At 36.9% G+C, this 18634-nt stretch overlaps 1 protein-coding gene across 8 annotated transcripts in view; it reads right to left on the minus strand.

Moving 5' to 3' along the window:
- Window positions 1-18634, minus strand: part of PRKDC (protein kinase, DNA-activated, catalytic subunit) — a 221645-nt gene that overhangs the window by 103628 nt on the left and 99383 nt on the right. For all 8 annotated transcript variants that reach the window (XR_004810577.2, XM_025477681.3, XM_049103971.1 and 5 more), the window contains 9 exons: window positions 18379-18557; window positions 17245-17413; window positions 16938-17003; window positions 15791-15863; window positions 14369-14517; window positions 11837-11971; window positions 11518-11637; window positions 3278-3421; window positions 91-242 (listed from right to left, as the gene is read on the minus strand). Coding sequence is in view for 7 of the 8 variants with exons in the window: in XM_025477681.3 (XP_025333466.3) it covers window positions 91-242; window positions 3278-3421; window positions 11518-11637; window positions 11837-11971; window positions 14369-14517; window positions 15791-15863; window positions 16938-17003; window positions 17245-17413; window positions 18379-18557 (1187 nt within the window). In the remaining variant the exon portion in view is untranslated. The remainder of the gene's footprint in view (window positions 1-90; window positions 243-3277; window positions 3422-11517; window positions 11638-11836; window positions 11972-14368; window positions 14518-15790; window positions 15864-16937; window positions 17004-17244; window positions 17414-18378; window positions 18558-18634) is intronic.

Genomic DNA, 18634 nt, shown 5'->3' on the forward strand with positions numbered 1-18634 from the left:
GAGTAATTAAATTTCACTGAAATCACCATTTACATCATGCTACATTTTTAAAACGTCTAAATGATATTGCAAAATCCAGTGAATTTATACCTATAAGGAACAGATAAACAATCCTTCCAGCATTCAACAAGGGTTTTTATAATTTCAAGGTTATGCCTAAACACAGCTCTTTTTTGATGAAAAACATGTTCCATTAGGAAATGAAGCAATCGATTTGCCAACACTTCGTCTTTAGGGACACCCTAAAAAAGTACAGAAATTTATATTAATATGTAGCATTCCATTCTGGAAAAGCATTTTTTTTTTCAATTTAAATTTAGGTAGTGAACACACAATGCAATATTGGTGTGTGGAGTAGAATTCAGTGATTCATCACTTATACAACACCCAATGTTGATCATGAAAGTGCCCTCCTTAATCATCACCATCTAGCCCATCCCTAACCAACCACCCTCCAGCAACCTTCAGTTTCTTCTCTATAAAGTCTCTCATGGCTCATGTTTCCCTCTACTTTTTTTTTCTCCCCATTCACATATGTTCATCTGTTTCGTTTCTTAAATTCTACACACGCATGAGATTATATGGTATTTGTCTATTTCTGACTTATTTCACTTAGCATAATACACTCTAGCTCTATTCCCATCATTGCAAATGGCAAGTTTTCATTCTTTCTGATAGCTGAGTAATAGTCTATTGTATAGATACATCTTTAGCCATTCTTCAGTTGATGGATATTTGGACTGTCTCCATAGTTTGGCTATTGTTGATAATGCTGCTATAAACATTGAGGTGGATGTATCCCTTCAAATCTGTATTTTTGTATCCTTTGAGTAAATACCCAGTAGTGTAATTGCTGGATTGTAGGGTAGTTCTACTTTGAACATTTTTCTGGAACTTCTCTGCTGTTCTCCAGGGTGGCTGCACAGTTTGGATTCCCACCAACACCTTGTTAAGAGCATTTGTTTTTTTCCACATTCTCATCAACATCTGTTGTTTCCTGCCTTGCTCATTTTAGCCATTCTGACTGGTGTGCAATGTTATCTCATTGTGGTTTTGATTTGTATCTTCCTGATGATTAGTGATGTTGAGCATCTTTTTATGTATGTTTTAGCCATCTGGATGTCTTCTTTGGAAAAGCATCTATTCATGTCTTCCGCCCATTTCTTAACTGGGTTATTTGTTTTTGGGTGTTGAGTTTTAGAAGTTCTTTGTAGATTTTAGACATTAGCCTTTCATCAGGTATGTCATTTCAAATATCTTCTCCCATTCTGAAGACTGCCTTTTAGTTTTGTTGATTGTTTCCTTCACTGTGCAGAGCTTTTTATCTTGATGAAGTCCCAATAGTTCATTGCTTTCCTTCCCTTGCCTGTGGTGATATATCTAATAAGTTGCTATGGCTGAGGTCAAAGAGGTGGCTTTGTTCTCCTCTAGGATTTTGATGGTTTCCTATCTCACATTAAAGTCTTTCATCCATTTTGAATTTATTTTTGTCCATGGTGTTAAAAGTGGTCTAGTTTCATTGTTCTACACGTGGCTGTTAGTTTTCCCAACACCATTTGTTGAAGAGACTTTTTTCCATTTGATATTCTTTTCTGTTTATTAGTTGATATTCTGTTTATTAGATTAGTTGACTATAGGAATGAACATCCATTTCTGGGTTCTCTATTCTGTTCCACTGATTTATGTGTCTGGGTTCTTTTGTGCCAGAACCACACTGTCTTGATGATCACAGCTTTGTAATACAGCTTGAAATCAGAACTGTGATGCCTCCAGTTCATTTTTCTTTTTCATAACTACTTTGGCTATTCAGGGTCTTTTGCGGTTCCATAGAAATTTTAGGATTGTTTAGTTCTAGCTCTGTGAAAAATGCTGGTGGTATTTGGATAGGGATTGTATTAAATGTGGAGATTGCGTTGGGTAGTATAGACATTTTAACAATGTTTCTTCTTCTAATTCACGTGCACAGAATGCTAGGAAAAGCATTTTTTAATCCAAAAGTCCATTTATAAAAGAAATCTGTCAGTCTCCTGAGGCTTCTGGCTTTTGATGAAAAGCCTATGCCTGATTTTTCAGTTCCAAGCACAGGTAGTGACAAAGGCTTTACCTGGCAGGCCTCATGGGTGCACTGCCCTCATGCACCAGCCTGGGACACAGCCAGGGCTCTGTAATATCCAAGGAAGTTGCAGTCAGACCCTTAGCCATCCATGACCCCCATCCCAAGTGGTTATGCTCTGTCATATGTTTGAATTTCTAATTAATCCACCTGACCCTTTACCAGACCAGACCATGTTGCTATGTTCCATGGGGGAAACAAATGGGGAGTCAATGCTTCCTCTGGCCTTAGCCTCTTGTTTCTACTACCACAATAAATGATTAAAGGTTTCACTTGATTTTCACTTTGACTCACTATTATTTTATGCAGCTATTCTGACACCTAACAGTTCAGCTTTCTCAAGCTCAGCCAAGCACCTGACATTTAACTCAATCTTTCCCAATGGTTCCTGAGTTAAACTATATACTCTCTCAATTCTTTCATTTTATTAGCATAGTACAAATTATTTTATCACACTAAAGCTAAGAAATCTAAATTTGATTTACTCTGAAATCAGACCGGCATATCCAGATATAGGTACACATATGTAAAAATCTTATGTCTGTATATCATGTTTACTGAGGAGTGTTCACAGGATATTACATGAAAACTTTTGTGCTAAAGTTTTTAAGTGATGGGCAAAGCTCTAGCACATATGAATCTAAACTGGAGGAAGCCACAAGACTGCCTGAGTATGACATAGTATCATTCACCTGGTAGTCACCTTCTTATTGGCAATCTCAACCATTAATGAGCCAGAGACAATACTAAGTAGGTAAGCTGGCAAAACAAATGCCAAAAAAAATCCAGGGACTTTAGTTACAGCAGAACTTTTCAGGACCTCATATTCAGGGCCTATACTGACATTTATTTCAAGCTTATTTTTAATATATCAGTTACCTAATTTCCAAGCTCCTAGCAAGTAAAAACAAGAAACAAAACAAACACCTGATAGCTTAAAAATAAACACAAAGTCAGAGGAATTATCAAAAGCAGACACAAAAGAAAACAAATAGACTAGCATTATGAGACTAGCATTATGAGGCCACTTAGTACAGCAATATGACAATGCTAAAAATGTTAACTCTTTTCATTAAAAGGAGCTTGGATTATTTGTCATAAATTCTGGTATGATATCAGCAAGAGACTAATATAGTACGGCATAAAAGATGTATCCATTCTTACCACAGGAGTAGCTAATCCTGTCCATGAAAGAACAGTAACCACTATCTCAACCACCATATAGTGAATTCCTTCTCCTCCATTATTTTCAGAAACCACCAGCTGCAGTAAGGGGCTTAGCCAGTACTTCGCATAAGGGCGAAAGACCTACAAGAAAATTTAAAAGTCAAATATCAAAAAATGGTTTCGAATCACCAAAATGTTAATTCAAGAACGTATCCTGCATCAGCTAAAATTTAATATTAGCATTTGACCTAAATCTAAAGCAGACGTAAATTCCAGCAATTACTCTGCTTAATCAGATTCTCTGTTGAACTCTAGCCTCATGGGTTCCTAAAACCACAATTTGAGGGAAATGGATTATTGATCTTTTCTTCATTGAAAACATGATATAACTATGATCTTAGTAATCAAAAGGAAATATTCTCTATATCAATCTTGTCCCACCTGAATAATATGCAGCTCTAGAGAATTCCGTTATTATATGCAAATGCATAGAGTATATGACAAATAAGAACATAAAAATTAGGTAGGTGCATGTGGCTAATTTTTTCTCATTTTTCTTGTATTACAGAAATCACAGTGTTATAGACTTCATCTGCCCAAGATCTATAAAATCTAAATAAAATGTATCCATATGCTAAGGTCCACTAGTTTATTTTAAAAATGTCAAGAGAATGCCATTTTGATTCAAAGGAACTAAAGTAAAATTCAAGCTACCTATCTTCTTAACCTTTGCCACTTCGTTTTCATTAAATATGCTTCCTCAGAGTTTCTCTCACAACTTAAATCCATATGCTCTCAAATCTTGTTTATGCACACCATAAGTAAAAAAAAGTCTGCACTCTCCATGTATGTCTGTTGATTTATAAATAACAAATATAAACTTCTTGATTATTAAATTATAGACAGTCCCTGACTTACCAGGACTAAGTTAAATCTTAAGATTTTTGGACTTCATGATGCTAAGAAAAGCAATATGCTTTCCGTAGAAATTGTACTTTGGATTTGTATCTTTTCCTGAGCTTGCAAACGATGTGTAGGATGATACTCCTGGGATGCTGCACAGAGGCAAGCAGCACTCACAGCTCCCCAGTAGCTATGCTATCACAAGGGTAAACAAATGATATACTTAAAACCATTCTGCACCCGTACATCTATTCTGGTTTTCACTTTCAGTACAGCATTCAATCAATTACATGGGATATTCAGCACCTTATTATAAAATAGGCTTTCTGTTAGATTTTGCCCAACTATGGGCTGACATATGTCCTCTGAGCATGTTTTTTTTTTTTTTTCCTCTGAGCATGTTTAAGGTAGGTGAAGTTCAGCTATGATGTTTGGCAAACTAAGTGTACTACATGTATTTTTTTAAGTTATTTATTTATTTATTCATTCATTCATTCATTCATGATAGACACAGAGAGAGAGAGGGGGGCAGAGACACAGGCAGAGGAAGAAGCAGGTTCCATGTTGGGAGCCCAAAGTGGGACTCCATCCTGGGACTCCAAGACTGCGCCCTGGGCCAAAGGCAGGCACTAAACTTGAGCCACCCAGGGATCCCCTATGTATTTTCAACTTATGATGGGTTTATTGGGATGTAACCTCATCATAAGTCAAGGAAGATCTGCAAAATCAATAAATTTAAGAGTTGAAATTTTAACCCAAACCCAAGACTCCATTAATAAAGAACACTAAAGGCCAATATATCCCTGAGGAACATGGGTATAAAAGTTCTCAAAAAGATACTACCAAATTGAACAGTAGGTTAAAAAAAAAGAATAATTCACCACGATCATGTGGGATTTGCTTCTGGGCTGCAAGGTGTTTCAATATGAGCAAGTCAATCAACGTGATATGATAATAAAAGAAAGAATACAATCATATGAGGCTTTCAACAAATGCAGAAAAAGCATTTGAAAAGCACAACATCCATTAATGATAAAAACCCTCAACAAAGTAGGACTAGACAAAACATATATCAATATCATAAAGGACATCTACAAAAAACCCACAGCTAATATTATCCTCAATGGGGAAAAATGAGAGCTTTTCATCTATGATCAGGAACACGACAGAGATGTCCACTTCCACCACTGTCATTTAACACCATACTGGAAGTCCTAGCCACAGCAATCGGACAACAAAAAGAAATAAAAGGCATCCAAATTGGCAAGGAAGAAGTCAAACTTTCACTATTGCAGATGATGTCATATTCTATGTAGAAAACCTGAAAAAGTCCACCAAAACACTGCCAGAACTAATACACAAATTCAGCAAATTCACAGAATACAAAATCAACATACAGAAATCTGCATTTCTCTACACTGATAATGAAGCAGCAGAAAGAGAAATCAAGGGCAGCCCCGGTGGCGCAGTGGTTTAGCACCGCCTGCAGCCCAGGGCGTGATCTGGAGACCCTGGATCGAGTCCCATGTCAGGCTCTCTGCATGGAGCCTGCTTCTCCCTCTGCCTGTGTCTCTGCCTTTCTCTCTCTCTCTCTCTCTCTCTCTCCCTCTCTCTGCATCTCTATGAATAAATAAATAAAATCTTTAAAAAAAAAAAAAAAGAAAGAGAAATCAAGAAATTAATCCATTTACAATTACACCAAAAACCATAAGATATCTAGGAATAAATCTAACCAAAGAGGTTAAAGATCTGTACTCTGAGAACTATAGAACACTTAAGACAGAAATTGAAGAGAACACAGAGAAATGGAAAGACACTCCATTATCACATATTGGAAGAACAAATATTATTAAAATGTCTATACTACCCAAAGCAATCTATACATTCAATGCAATCTCTTTCAAAATACCACAAGCATTTTTCACAGAACTACAACAAACAATTCTAAAATTTATATGGAATCACAAAAGACACTGAATAACCAAAAGCATGCTGAAAAAAAGAAAACCAAAGCTAGAGGCATCATAATTCCTGACTTTAACAATCTATATTGTAAAGCTGTGACCATCAAAACAGCATGGTACTGGCATAAAAACAGACACATAGATCAATGAAACAGAACAGAGAAACCAGAAATGACCCTCAATCCTATAGCCAACTAATCTTTGACAAAGCAGGAAAGAATATTCAGTGGGAAAGAGAATGTTCAACAAGTGGTGTGGGGAAAACTAGACAGTAACATGCAGAAGAATGAAACTAGACCAATTCCTAACACCATACACAAAAATAAATTCGAAATCGATGCAAGACCTAAATGTGAGACAGAAATCCATCAAAATCCTACAGAAGTACACAGGCAGTAACATCTATGACATATCAACTTCTCCGTAGATATGTCTCCTGAAGCAGGGAAATAAAAGAAAATGAACTATTAGGAATTTGTCAAGATAAGAAGCTTTTGCACAGCAAAGTAAACAATCAACAAACTAAAAGGCAACCTACAGAATGGGAAAAGATATTTGCAAATGGTTTATCTAATAAAGGGCTAGTATCCAAAATATATAAAGAACTTATAAAACTCATAACCAATAAACAAATAGTCCAGTTAAAAAATGTGCAGAAAACATGAATATACAGTTTTCCAAAGAAAGACATCCAGATGGGTAACAGACACATGAAAAGAAGCTCGACATCACTCATCATCAGGGATACAAAATCATAACCACAATGACATACCACTTCACACCTGTCAGAATGGCTAAAATTAACAAGATGGGACACAAATGCTGGTGAGGATGCAGAAAATGGATGCTGCATTTTGTCAAATGGTTTTTCTACATCTATCAAAAGGACATAGGGTTCTTGTCCTTTCTTTTATTAATGTGGTGTATCACCTTCATTGAACTGAGGAATGTCAACTACCCCTGCAGCCCAGGAATAAAGACTACCTAGTCATGGTGAATATCCTGTTAATGTACCTTAGGATCTTATTAGTATCTTGGTGAGAATTTTGGCATCAACATTCAGCAGAGATACTGGTCTGTAATTCTCCTTTTCAGTGGGGGTTTTTGCCTTGTTTGATGACGGCCTCATAGAATGAGTATGGAAGTTTTCCTTCCATTTCCGTTTCTGGGAACAGTTTCAGATATTTGGTAGAATTTCACTGGGAGACCATCTGTCCCTGGACTCCTGCTGTTGGGAGATTCTGGATTACTAATTCAATTTCTTTGCTGATTATGGGTCTGTTCAGGTTTTCTATTCCTTCTTGTTTCAGTTGGCATAGTTTTATGTTTCTAGGAATGATTCTATTTCTTCCAGATTGCCTTGCTGGCATATAATTATTCATAATATTCTCTAATTGTTTGCATTTCTTCAGTGTTGGTTGTGATCTCTCCTCTTTTGTTCATGATTTTATTGATCTGGATCTTTTTCTTCCCTTTTTTTTTTTGATAAGTCTGGTTAGGAGTTTATCAAAATTATTAATTATATCAAGGAACCAGCTCCTCAGTTCATTGTACTGTTCTGATTGCTTTTCATTTGTTTTGATTTCTGTATCATTGATTTCTGCTCTAATTTTTATTATTTCTCTTTTCCGGTTAGATTTCGGCTTTATTTGCTGTTCTTCTTCCAGCTCTTTTAGGTATAAGGTTAAGTTGTGCTTTTGAGACTTGTTTCTTGAGGAAGGCCTCTATTGCTACATACTTCTATCTTAGGATCATGTTTACTGTATCTCAAAAATTCTAAACTGTCATGATTTTATTTTCATTTGTTTCCATGAATTTTTTTAAATTCTTTATTTCCTGGTTGACCCATTCATTCTTTAGTAAGATGCTCTTGGGATGACTGGGTGGCTCAGTGGTTGAGCATCTACCTTTAGCTCAGGACGTGATCCTGGGATCGAGTCCCACATCAGGCTCCCTCTGCCTGTGTCTCTGCCTCTCTCTGTTTCTCATGAATAAATGAATATATTAATTAATTAATTAATTAATTATTGTTTAAAAAGGTAGAATGCTCTTTAATCTGCATGTTTTTGTGGTCCTTCCAACATTTTTCTTGTGGTTGACTTCAAGTTTTATAGTACTGTGGTCTGAAAATATGCATGGTATTATCTCAATTTTTTTTGTAGTGGTTGAGACCTGATTTGTGACCCAGTTTGCGATCTATTCTAGAGAATGTTCCACGTGCACTGGAGAAGAATGTATATTCTGCTGCTTTAGGATGAAATGACCTGAATGTATCTGTAAACGCCATCTGGTCCAGTGTGTCTGTCATTCAAAGCCTTTGTTTCCTTGTTGATTAGCTGCTTAGATTATCTGTCCATTGCTGTGAGTAGGGTGTTAAATTCCCCTACTATTATTGTAGTATTATCAATGAGTTTCTATAATTTTGTTATTAATTGGTTTATATATTTGGCTGCTCCCAAGTTAGGAACATAAATATTTATAATTGTCAGATCTTCTTGCTATACAGACCTTTTAATTATAAGACAGTGTCCTTCATCTCTTAGTAGTCTTTGATCTATATGTCAGATTTAAGAATGGCTATTCTAGCTTTCTTCTGATGTACCCTGGCAAGATAAATGGTTCCCTACCCCCTCACTTTCAATCTAGAGGTGTCTTTGGGTCTAAAATGAGTCTGTGGTGGACAGTATATTGATGGGTCTTTTTTTTTTTAATCCATTCTGATACCCTATGCATTTTGATTGTAACATTTAGTCCATTTACATTCAGAGTAATTCTGGAAAGATACGAATCTAGTGCCATTGCGTTACCTGTAGGTCACTGTTCCAAAGACCTTTCTGGTCTTTGTTACTTTTGGGTTCTCTCTTCCCTCAAAGGATCCCCGTTAATATTTCTTTCACAGCTCGTTTAGTGTTCACAAATTCCTTTAGTTCTTGTTTGTCCTGGAAACCGTTTACCTCTCCTATTCTGAATGACAGCCTTGCTGGATTTCTTTTCTGCATATTTTTTCCCACTTAGCGTGTTAAATATACCATGCCAGTTCTTTTTGGCTTCCCTGATCTGTGGACAGGTCTGCTCCCAGCCTTATGTGTCTACCCTTATATGTTAAGGACTTTTTATTCTATGCTACTTTCAAGATTTTTTGTTTTTTTTGTTTTTTTTTAGATTTTATTTATTTGAGAGGAGAGCAAGTGAGTGAGCAAGAGCACCAGCCAAGGCAGAGGGAAAGGGAGAAGCAGACTGCTGACTGAGCAGGGAGCCTGACGTAGGGCTCAATCCCAGGACCCTGGGATCACGGGCCTGAGCCAAAGGCAGATGCTTAACGAACTGAGTCACCCAGGCACCTTGATTTTCCTTTTATCTTTATAATTTGCAAGGGTCACCATAATATGTTGAGGTGTTGATCTGGTTTTGTTGATTTTGAGGGGGGTTCTCTGTGCTTTGTGGACTGGAATGCCTGTTTCCTTCCCCAGATTAGGGAAGTTCTTAGCTATACTTCCTTCAAATAAACCTTATCCCCCTTTCTTCTCATCTTCTGGGACTCCTATAATATGGATATTACTTTGCTTTATGGAATCACTGAATTCCCTCAGTTATCTTCTTGATCTGGTATGTTTCTTTCCCTCTTCTTTTCAGCTTTCTTATTTTCCATCATTTTATCTTCTGTATCACTCACTGGTTCACTCTTCGGCTTCATTCATCCTCATTTTTTAGACTCCATTTCGGACTGCATCTTGGTTATAGCTTTTTAAAATTTTGGCCTGACTAAACTTTAGTTCTTTTATCTCTACAGTAAGAGATTCTCTAGGTTTTTTTCCTTTTTTCTCTCTCTAGGGTTTTCTAATGCTTTTTCAGGCCCACTTAGTATCTTTATATTCGTTGTTTTGTTTTAATATTATTTTTTTATTCGTTGTTTTAAATTCTAGTTCATACATCTTAGTTATATCCATATTGATGAAATCCATGGCAGTAAATACTATCTTCTGTTCTTTCTTTTTGGGTGAATTTATTCATCTTGTTATTTTGTTCAGAAAGAAAAGAATAAAGAAAGAAAAAAAACAGTAACAATGACAACAGAAAAAAACAACAAAACAAAACTAGATCCTGATTGTGTTTTGATCTTCTTGTTAAAAGAAATTAGATCCCAAAGTAAGAAAGAAAAAAATATATATATATGCAATTATAAAATAAAATACAGTGAAAGGAAATGAAAAATAAGATATACATGTAAAGTATATACGTAGATAAAAATTTTATAGGAATAAGAAATTAAATGAAAAAAATTAAAAATAACAAAAAGAAATACTAAAAGACTAAGGAATAAAAAGAGAATGGTATATAGTGTTTTCCCCTAGAGCTGAAGTCTTGTAGCCCTCTATCATCAGCAAACTTGGTGAGAGTGAGTTATTTGCAAGCCTTCTGGTGAGGGGCCTGTTGCACTGATTCTCAGGCGCACCTGCTCTCATGGAAATGCATCTCCAGTGAGCAAAGGCAGAGCTTGGTGTTAGCAGCTCCGGACTCCACTAAGTGGCGCTGTTTTGCTCCCTGAAGGCTTTCAGCTCAGATGGGCAGAATGAACATGGTGGTGCTCCCCACTCCCCACTCTTCAGGGAGCCCTCACAGAAGAGCCATCACTCTTGTCTCCCCAGTTTCCATGAGAACTGTGTTCACTCAGCCGGTGACTATGCCCTTTCATCTCAGGCATACGACTGAGTTTCAAACCAAATTTTAGGGACTCCTGTGGGGTGGACCCATGCTATTCTTCCTACGGGAGTGTAAGGGTGTCAGCCCATTTCTACCTTTTGCTAGACCCCTCCCAGGAAAGTGGTAGCACGATCACTGCGCAGTTTATGGCAACACAGAGCACAGAGCCAGAACCTAGACTGAGTGTTCTCAGCCCGCTTCTCTGCTCCTATGCTTGGGGGCTCCACCACACTTAGGCACCAGATGTTCTTCTTGCGACCCCAGGGATCCTAAGATTATGCTGTCACACCTGCGATTCTGCCCTGCTTCAGCACCCAAGCTACTTTAAGTTATGAACATCCCCCACTTAGCAGACTTCTAAAAGTCCTGATTTTGCACTCCACTAATTATATTCTGCAGTAGCCTCCTTAAGCAGGCTCCCTCCCCCAGCTGTATCCTCTGCTATGCCACAAATGGATTCAAGTCTCTGCACCTCCTACCTTCCAAACGGTGGTCAGTGGTCGCTCTTCTGGTAAATTTGTGGCATTTGTTTTCTCAGACCTCTGACTGACTTCAGAATGATTTGCTAACTTTCTAGTTGCATCAGAGGGATAAGACAAACTTAGGGTCCCCCTATTTCTCTGCCATCTTACCAACTGCAAAGAATTTTTAAGGAAATAAATTACTTACTTCTTCTGTATTAATAACAAGCTTAGCTAAGAAGAGACGGATATTTAATGATACCGATGGATTTCCTAGTTTGTCATGAAGAAATTTCATCCAAGGAGGAAGATTTCTTGGTACTGAACCCTGAAATGATACATTCAAGATTACATTAAAAAGTGGAATGAAATAACCTCACATTTTGATATTATGAGATGACAAAGTAAGACATGAACAAAAAAATCATGTTTATTAGATACAGAATTTGGTATTTGATATTAAGTGTTTATTCTTACTATGATACTAATAAACAGAATTAAATGAGACAAGATTAGCAGATACAAACCTCATCTTTAGATAGTATCTGATTTCTCTGCATGTGCTTAATCAGGGCTGTCATGGTTGCCATACATTCGTGTTGATTGAGCTCATCCATCTCTAACTCTAGGACAGCATCTTGGACCATGGGGTCTTTATGCTCCTAGGAAAAGGGAAGAATCTGATGATGAAGAGTACACTGCTAAAATTTCAGTGTATCTGATATTCTGACTTTTGAGACAGTATCATAAAAGACATACTTAGGTAACAATGATATATTAGTAATAATATTGAATACACTTGTTAGGTTTTCTTACTAAACAACTAAAAATAACCCAGGACTTCATGTCTTCCTTACATTCTAGATACAGATTTCCTCTCTGATCTCTTATACGCATGGTGACTCCCTTCAGCGTCACATTCAGATCACAGCATCAATGCCACACATGCTGCTTTGTACAGACAGCAAGATCTTTACAAATGTTTGTCTTGGGAGGCCCCAGAACTCTCAACTCCTTAAGAACAATAATTCTTATTGGACACATTATGGAGGAAGTGGAGCTACTGAAGTTAAACTATAAGATAAATTTTTACCTATATTTTTTTTCTCAGTAAACTGAAAAAGAGTTTTTCTCTGAAAAAATTCTGTAAAGTCCTTGTCTTGAAATTTTAATCAATAAAAGAACAAAACTTTTAAACCATTGTTGGCCCTAAAATTCTCAGAAATCACAGCAGAGGTAATCATTTTATAAGTGTAATGCTAAATTGAGGTTTTACATACCTGTACAGTAAATTTTACACACACACAAAAAGTGAAACTATTTATCTGGATATTTCCAAGCACAGATCACTTCCAGGAAAGAAAGATTTGAGAGATGCTAAGAAGTTTTTGTACAGTTAAAATTAAAATTAAGCATGGGGAAATTCAGTGCTTGCAGAGACTGAATAGAAAGAGGAATAAAAATGGCCCTAGACACTTGACGGGATGAGCACTGGGTGTTATTCTGTATGTTGGCAAATTGAACACCAATAAAAAATAAATTTATTATTAAAAAAAAAATGTCCCTAGATAGTTCAGTAATTCATTCTTCTCTGGCAGCAGGAGCTATCTAAGAACATCACTTCCCAGGCTGCACAGTATTTGTAAAAGTACTCCTCTTGTAACCCGTGCCCATGGTCTCTTTCTTCCCAAAGATAATGGAAATTTCCATAAATTGGAGGTTTAGAAATGATAGAAAGTGGTGTTATGTTGTAGTAAGAGAAGTGCTAAATGAGCACTCAAATAGTAAATTTCATACACAATCAGGGTTATATCATACACAATCAGGGTTACAAGAAATAAGAAAAAAAACAATGAGCCATAAAAAAAAAAAAAGAAAAATCAGAGTAACGGTGATGACCCATTTTCCAGATACCTGGTAAGGTGTCAAAGGAATTAATTACAGTATCTGACTGCAATCAGTTCTACTCAATATGTTTTTCAGTCAAAATTACTGCATGTCAAGATGCTGCTCACAAAGACTGGATAGATCTGAAACCAGAGAGTCAAGTCACGCAATCAAATTGAAGGCATTAGGACTGAACCCAAGATGCCTCAATGGAAATGGCCTATTCACAAAGGAGGAGTCTCACTAGACAATGTAGTCATAACAGAACGAAATCGTACTCTTTTATTGCCCAGTACAGGTGTATGACACAATCTGGATGAAAGAATTAATGAATGGGCTCCTCTTGAAGTATTCAATACAAAGGAAGAAGCCAATCCTACGGGCAACATCTTTATGTTGTACTTTTACAGTCCAACTCAACTTCAAAAACACTGCACTGCTCAAGCCCTTCTCAGGCAAAAAGCCAACGGGCAGGCCAAAGTGGGGCAAGAACTGCCTAACAGTACCCGGAAGTAGAGACAGAGAGAGTGGGGTGCCCACCTATTCTTCAGGACCTACACCAGGAGAGCTTCAGAGGGGTTAAGGGAAAGAAGAAGTGAGTCAGTGCATTTCAAAGAAACCAAAGGAAAAACTTGAATGAACCCTAGATGGGAAACAGATGTTCCATGGAGCTCATGGTTTTCCATATGTGTACACATTTGTGTCCCTATGTAAGTGCATAGGTATGTGTCTACAGTTTCCTATCTCTGTTCATGAGGTTAAGCTATCATTTGTGAACCAGATGCATTCAGTCATTTCAGTTTGATAACATCTAATATTTGAACAACTTCTTCATCTTCTGCAGAGGATAATGCAATAGTCATATCAGCATGGCATCTGAGTCTCTATGACTGTTATCTCTCTCACTGGAAACCTTTATATGCAGTTATGATTTCAAACACTAATTTCATGGAGACTGACTAAGGTGAATCAGCCCTTGAAGAGAGCCTTCTTTCCTATACTGGTGAACTCCAATTGCTGAGCCTATACAAAGGAAGGCTAAGAGATCCTAGAAAATTCTCCACACACTATCCTCTGAGGACTACCCACAGAGAACTGGCTTCCACTAACAATGACACCTCTCTTCCTTTACAAATGCCAATAATATTTTTTAATATATGAAATGTGATCACCCGTCTCCGAAAATGACCATGGGTAGATTTAGGGTCTTGGGAACTGTATGAATAGCTCTGAACGCCAGTTGAGAAATCAAATTGACTCATTTCCTCACTCAGGCTGCTGTCTGCCAAATATGACAAGGAAGACAGATAATGAGGGCCATCTGAAATATAAAGAGAATACATTTATTCAAATTGGTGAAAAAATGTATTTCTCTAAGCTCAAACGATATTAAAATTAAAAGTGTTTTTTTTAATAAAATTAAAAGTGTTAACTAAAGTTTTCATCAATCCTGTGATTCTCAACAGACTGACTAGATTAACAAAGCAAAAGAAATGGGGAAAGATCTCCTTTTGTTTTTGTCATTATTGAGCAGTTATTTTCTACTGTCATGGATAGAGACATTAAGGTAAACTATATATTATTTTTGGATATATTAACAAAATTTTCTTGCATTAAATTTTTGATGGGGTATATTTTGTATATAAAGTCTAGGGGCGCTTGGGTGGCTCAGTCAGTTCAGCATCTCCCTTCGGCTCAGGTCATGATCCCACAATCCTGGGATAGAGCTCTGCACTGGGCTCCCTGCTCAGTGCAGAGTCTGCTTGCTTCTCCCTCTCCTCTGCTGCTCCCCCTGCTTATGTTCTCTTGTTGTGTCAAATAAATAAATAAAAACCTTAATAAAAAAGTCTAACAGAAACATGGGGAAAGATACTACTGAAAAACAAGTAATCTACACATAAGACTGGTCCCAATTTTATCCTCAAAAAAAAACCAAAAAGCTATGAAGAAAAATTAACCAAAAAACTAAAACAAGGAGCATGGGGAGCAAAAGAGGGTTAATTTTGAATAGGGAAGCCAGGGAGAACTTCCTTCAAAGGTTGGCATTAAACAAAAGTTGATATCTGGGACCAAGATTATTCTAGGCGGAGGAGACATCACGTAAAAATGCCCAGGAGCCAAATGAGCCCTGTGCCTACAAGCACAGCCAGGGGACAGTGCCGTTGGGGCAGAGTCGCAGGGGGGAGCCAGGCAGGGCAAGGGGACTTAGGCAGCTCTGTTCTCAGGGAGGTGGGAATTGATGGGAGGTCTGAAACAGATGAGTGGCAGCATGGGTCTTTTATTTCAACACTGATTTCTGAATGCATTTAAGCAAACGACATAATGCATAAGCAAAAAATAGCTATCAACCAATCTTGCACTTTTAGAAAAAGCATACCATTTCTTCTTAGCCCTCTTTGCCCATTCTGAGGTCCTTCTATGAAGCTAAAGTTTAGCTAACTGCATTTCTTTCAAAATAGAATTCTATTTGCCACTTAAAGCTTTTTGAACTCCAATTCAATGTTTTTTGGATATTTAAAAATTTTTTTATTCACATAACAAATATCATTGGTTACATAACAAATTAGAATCTTATCATTTTGAAAATATCCCACCTGAATCCCCATTTACTGCTTCCCTGGCTTCTTTCCTAATTTCAATGTACTTTTTCTTTCTTTCCATAGGAACCTGTTAAGCAAAACAAATATACAATTTAAAACTTTTTAGAATCATGATCACACATTTTCTATTTTAATAGCAATTCGACCAAAAAAACTAAATTTTGAACAAGACTTTTATCAAATATAAAATCACTAAATATATCCACAAAGACAGGTGAGTGCCCTTAAGAAATGCTTTTCCCACAGAACCCCACTGAGGCACATGTTTCCCCTCTGGGCTCTGGCACCTAATGTGGGTAAAGCTCTGGCAGCCACATGCCCAGATTATCAATAGACTATACCTGACCTATAAGCCTCAGTTTCCTGAACTATACAGTTATGGTATAACACAGCACCTTACAATGCTATTGTAAAGTTTAGAAGTAACATACAGCAACTGTCTGAATGATATTATATTTTTTTTATTTTTAGTTCTTTGAACATACACCTTGAAAAAAGTTCCTAGTCTTGTCCCAAAAGGGAACAAGGCAGGTAGCAACCACTTATGTGAACTCATGAACCCCTGAGACCTGATAAGGTCAGCAGCCACGCATGCTAATATGAGTGACAGCTCCTGACCTATACCATGGTGTACAAGCCCTGGCACTCTACCCAATTCCCATCTCCAGTGGGCTGTGAAAGGCTGCACCTACAATCTCCCACCAATTGCTGAGGCTGGCATGTCAAACTTAGCTTGGCTAAAATTAAGCTTGTCACATTTGCCACAGCAAGTTTCCCAACTATTACCATGACTTCTGCTCAGACAACTCCCATTATCCTGCCAAATTACCCAAGCAGGGCCACAGCATTATAATGCTATATCTGGATAGATCTCAATTTCACTGACCAGAGGAATTTACTCAGCAAACAACTTCTGGGATATGTTCTAACAGCATCTTTTATTGCCATTTTCTATCTTTCACTAGTTAAGAGAGGGAAAAATCAAGTTATGATCATTTTTCTATAGTTGCCTGCAATTGTACCAGATATTATAGTTCAAATTGAATACTAGGAATTTCACATGTTTAACATAATATGTTTTTTCTATAAGCATCTGATAAATTTTTCAAACTCAGGAACACCAATAAAAAATTTCACTCACCTCAACTTCTATAGGAAAAGTATAGCAGCGTTTCAGGTCAATCAGATTTTCCAAAATAAGCAAGTTCTGTAAATCCAAAGAGTCATAGAAAAAATATCTGAATAGTGGAGAACCTTATTGCTGATGCTACTATACTTAATAACTCATGGTGAAGCACTTTAGCTTTATATATGCAGAACTACAAGAACTACATCCTCAATATTCTGAGGATGTGCAAATTATGGGCAAATTATGATATAATTTTAATTTAGATAATTAACTTGAAATCCTGCACTGATGGCAACTGGAAGTTTTATGAAAAGTCTACCTTTTCAGGTTTTTCACTAAACAGAAAACCTTGGTAAAATTTTAATTCAGTGAAGACACAGCAGATAACAGAAATGGCACAGTTGTATGCAGCACAATGGTAAAGTCTTCTCCTCTCCAGCAACTGATTCTCACCCGCCATGTTCTCTGTAAATGCATCATAGCACAATCTGTAGAATAGATGCAGGTTAAAAATTAATTCATATAACAGGGAAATTGAAGCATAAGCCCAACAATGCCAGACAACAGAATCTGAATTCAGTTTAGCCTTCTCTGAGTGTCACGTTTGTGTCTGGCATAATACTAGGTACTGGAAATAAAAGGCAACTTAAAAAAAAAAAAAAAAAGAAAGACAACTTAAGTCACGGAACCCACGCACATCTCAAGGTAAAGGTGGGGTCCAGGGATTTCACCACACTGTGGTACGCACAGCAACAGCAACCAGCCCAGTAAATTAAGAGATGGAAGCAAGGAGGATCAACAGTAAGCCAGGCACAGGAGCCAGCAACGGTTTAAAGAAAAAATATGAACCGTATTTTGAATTCTAAGTCAAAGGGGAAATGTATGTAAGGATTATGAACAGAGAGAAGAGTGTTACTTATAGTGAGGGATAAGCCACATGGTGTGTTCAGAAGATGTGGTGGGAAGCAGCAGTGGCTGGCAGTGAGCAAAAGGTGTAGAGGGGGGTGCATTCTTAAAAGAGCTCGCCTGCCATGCTAAGGAGCTAAGAGTTCATTCTGCAGGATGGGGTCTCCAAACTGCCCAGGTGACCAACTACTGTTGAAAACAGTTTTATCAGCACACAATCTATTCCTTTAATTTCAAATGGCGGTCAGGAAAATATATAAATCCCTTTATATTGTAAATCACACCACTAAAAATATATCAAGCTATTAAGGAGTGGGGGAATGGGAGGAAAAAAAACAATTCGAGTTTTATTCCTTATAAAAGATGAGTATAGGATAAAACATGCTACCCAATAACCTGCTAAATTGAAGTCTAAGTAGTTTGTACATAAAAAGAAAATTATAAAAACTCATACTTAAACATTTATTCACATTATATACAAGCATAATGATACATGCATCAAAAATATTAACCAATCAAACAAACCAAAAGTTGACTAAAACCTTACTTAATAAGTGTCTTTGTAAGTTCATTTCCTTCTGTAATACATGAGCCGTGGAAAACTTGATTAATTTTAGATTCCTTTGAGTGAACATCATCTTTTGAAAGACGAGAATACATCACATCTAGCATCTTATAAAACCCCATCTTCTTGGTGATTTGAGTATCAAAAGTAGATTCATTTAGCTAAGGAAAGGTAACAAATGATTATCTTTGGTCTAATCAAATATGAAAAATTATTTATTGAATATATCAAATACTCA

Source organism: Canis lupus, chromosome 29 (genome assembly GCF_003254725.2).
Source record: "Canis lupus dingo isolate Sandy chromosome 29, ASM325472v2, whole genome shotgun sequence".
NCBI lineage: Eukaryota > Metazoa > Chordata > Mammalia > Carnivora > Canidae > Canis > Canis lupus.